The 2,681-nt window shown below is 36.8% G+C and overlaps 1 protein-coding gene across 2 annotated transcripts in view; it reads left to right on the plus strand.

Moving 5' to 3' along the window:
* The window catches only part of LOC110040129 (peroxiredoxin-1-like), a 12,498-nt gene extending 10,743 nt beyond the window's left edge, over window positions 1-1,755 (plus strand). For both annotated transcript variants that reach the window (XM_020745319.2, XM_020745320.2), the window contains exons 7-8: window positions 281-315; window positions 1,436-1,755. In XM_020745319.2, coding sequence (XP_020600978.1) covers window positions 281-315; window positions 1,436-1,483 — 83 coding nt within the window. In that variant the 3' untranslated portion in view covers window positions 1,484-1,755. The remainder of the gene's footprint in view (window positions 1-280; window positions 316-1,435) is intronic.
* Window positions 1,756-2,681: the final 926 nt, after the last annotated feature.

Here is a 2,681-nt window from a genome sequence, read left to right on the forward strand (position 1 = left end):
AGCTAACCACTTCCTCCTGATAAATTTCAAACTTGGGAGCGAAGTTCGCAATGTGGAATCGAACTTCGACATCAAACTCGTAGTTTTCATTTCAACGTTCGCAAGTTGATTGGCTCTAATAACAATAAAACTGCAAATTCAGGAATGTAGTTCCCAAGTTCTCAAGATGTTTCCAAACCCGCGCGGTCAAAGTGAGTTGAAATCCACTGTAAAATACTTAAAATGTGACTGTCAATATATGCTTAAGTTTATTAACTTTTCCTCTTTAAATCAATTCCAGTTTGCCCTGCAGGATGGCGCCCTGGAAGCGACACAGTGAGTGTTACATATTTTTTGGTTAAGGTGACCGAACACAGTTTTTGCGTGCGCACCTGCTAAAGTGTTTCAATGTACGCACAAGGATTGCAAAAACACAAACATGACATCGATACAGTGATCATTGATTTGCTCAATGCCTGTGCCATCTGTGCTACTGTTCATAATTGAACACAGTGTATTGATGGTTTTAGTCTCTGATTACAAAGGTTTGTCAGAAAAGGTAACGATGCAAAGAACCCAGCAATTCTCAGCTTTTTCTTTGTTACTGAAGGAACCCAGTCAAATGCAGTGCATGCGTGCCGAGTCAAAAAATTGCGATTGAATGCGGAATTGGAAATCGAAATACACCCATTTCTGGAGAACCATTCATTAGAATTTCACAAAAATTGAAACAAAAATACTTTAGGAAATAAGTGACTGGAGTATTGAAAAAAATTTGAACTTTAATGAAGGATATTCTAGATATTCCAGTGAACCCTCAACAAGGGATAATTAAAGATGTCTCTGTTATATTATTATGCAAATTATAAAGAAAATCTAATGACTAGATTAGGCCTGTTTATATTCATGTTGCTATGGCAATGGCACATATGTCAGCTTAACTATCGAAAAACCAATGTGTTTTTTGTTAACTTGCTTGCTTGCTGCCATTCTTGGCGACCAAAGGATCAAGGCATTTAGAGAAAAAGGTGAATGAAACACAGGCATCAAAAACTGTGTTCAGCCACCTTAATTGATGCCTTAGGCCCACTTCAAACATTTTCCTATCGTCTGGTCGAACTCAATTGTAATTCAGTTCAATTTTATTCAACATTTGGCCGCTCTGTCAAACTTTTCACCACTGAATTTTAATGAATTGAGTATGGATTATAATTATGAACTGAGTTTGACACAAGTGTACATATAGCTCCATGTTTGAATCAAAGTTGTGCTTAAGTTGGACAGTGCGACTGACCTTGGTGTGCTACTTGACTTTGGCAACATTGAGCTACAGTTGGTGCTGTAGTCAAACGTATTGATTAATTGAGTTTGACATGACGATAGCAGGACTACTATATATAATAGGGTTGTTGCTCTTGACTGAACAATAACTATCTCTACCTGAATTTCATTTCAGATTGTCCCAGACTCAAAGAAGAGTGGAGATTACTTCTCTAAACAGTGATAGAAAACTATGAAAATATTTTGCAATTTGAATTTTCCGTTCTGATATCTACCCTTTTATTTAGACAAATGAAGTTTTTAATTATTTAATCTTAGTGTATATGAAGGCAGTTATGGTGTGATTGTTTTATATCTAATCACGGTGTACATGAATGATTTTTGTTGTCGTTGTTGTTGTTGTTTCTCTTGTCACTGTCATCAGGTCTTAGTGTAACTCGGCTTAATTAGGATTGGTGAATTTGTCATTGTTATTATTAAACTGTTTGTCATATATTGCAGTGTGTTTTAATAAGTATTTTCTTGGGTTCGGAGAGGAAAAAAGCTCTAAATTGAAGGAAACCTAAGAGCATTGTTTCTGAAGGTAATATACCTAGTCTACCAACAGACCTATTCAGTTAACTTGCCTAGCTAAACAATTAAAGCTATTATACCCTTGACTGAAACAGTCTCGAAAAATATGAAAACTTGAAACAATGAAAGAAAGGAAAGGTTTATGTGAATGGGGTGCATTCCCCAATTGTTCTATTTTTTAAGGAAAAGTACCCTGGTTGGCAAAACACAACTGGTATTGGGACAGGGAAATGTTTGAAATAGTAAAACTTCCTGGGAATCCTTCGGGCATCTTCGGATATGCTCGGCCCGTCTTTGGTAGCTGACTCATCCCCAGTCCTCTTATGAAAAAATTATATTTGTGCCATTAATATTTTCTCACGTGAGAAGACTGGGAACGAGTTAAGCAAAGCGGTATTAGTAAACCAAACAGGAACATAAATGGTCCAAACTCGGGAAGAGTGAGATTGACTTGAAAGATTTAAGCATTAGGCTATATTTTCTATATTTGTTGCAAGATGCATTGTACTCCTTTAAAGTCTGTCTCCTGCTTTACACTAAAACGGTGCAGTGCTTAAAACACTTGAAACCCAGTGACTGTTTTTGTTCAGCTTCCGAGCCAGAAACAATGGAACAATGTGTGGGCAGATTACTAACAGTTTCATTTCAAACATTATTGCCAAATACTGCCAAATGTACGAATAAATCGAGAAAAGAGATTCTGCAGAGCAAAGAAGAACAGAATTACAAGGATGGAAGATTTATTGGTTATGGTACCACATATCATTGGGGCTCCCACCAAAAATAATGGGCTGCAAAGGGTCCTGCAAAGAGGAAATATTGCTGAAACACTCGCGGAAATCAAATAT

The sequence above is a fragment of the Orbicella faveolata genome, unplaced genomic scaffold, assembly GCF_042242905.1.
Source record: "Orbicella faveolata isolate gen_17 unplaced genomic scaffold, um_ofav_v1 contig_14, whole genome shotgun sequence".
Taxonomy (NCBI): domain Eukaryota; kingdom Metazoa; phylum Cnidaria; class Anthozoa; order Scleractinia; family Merulinidae; genus Orbicella; species Orbicella faveolata.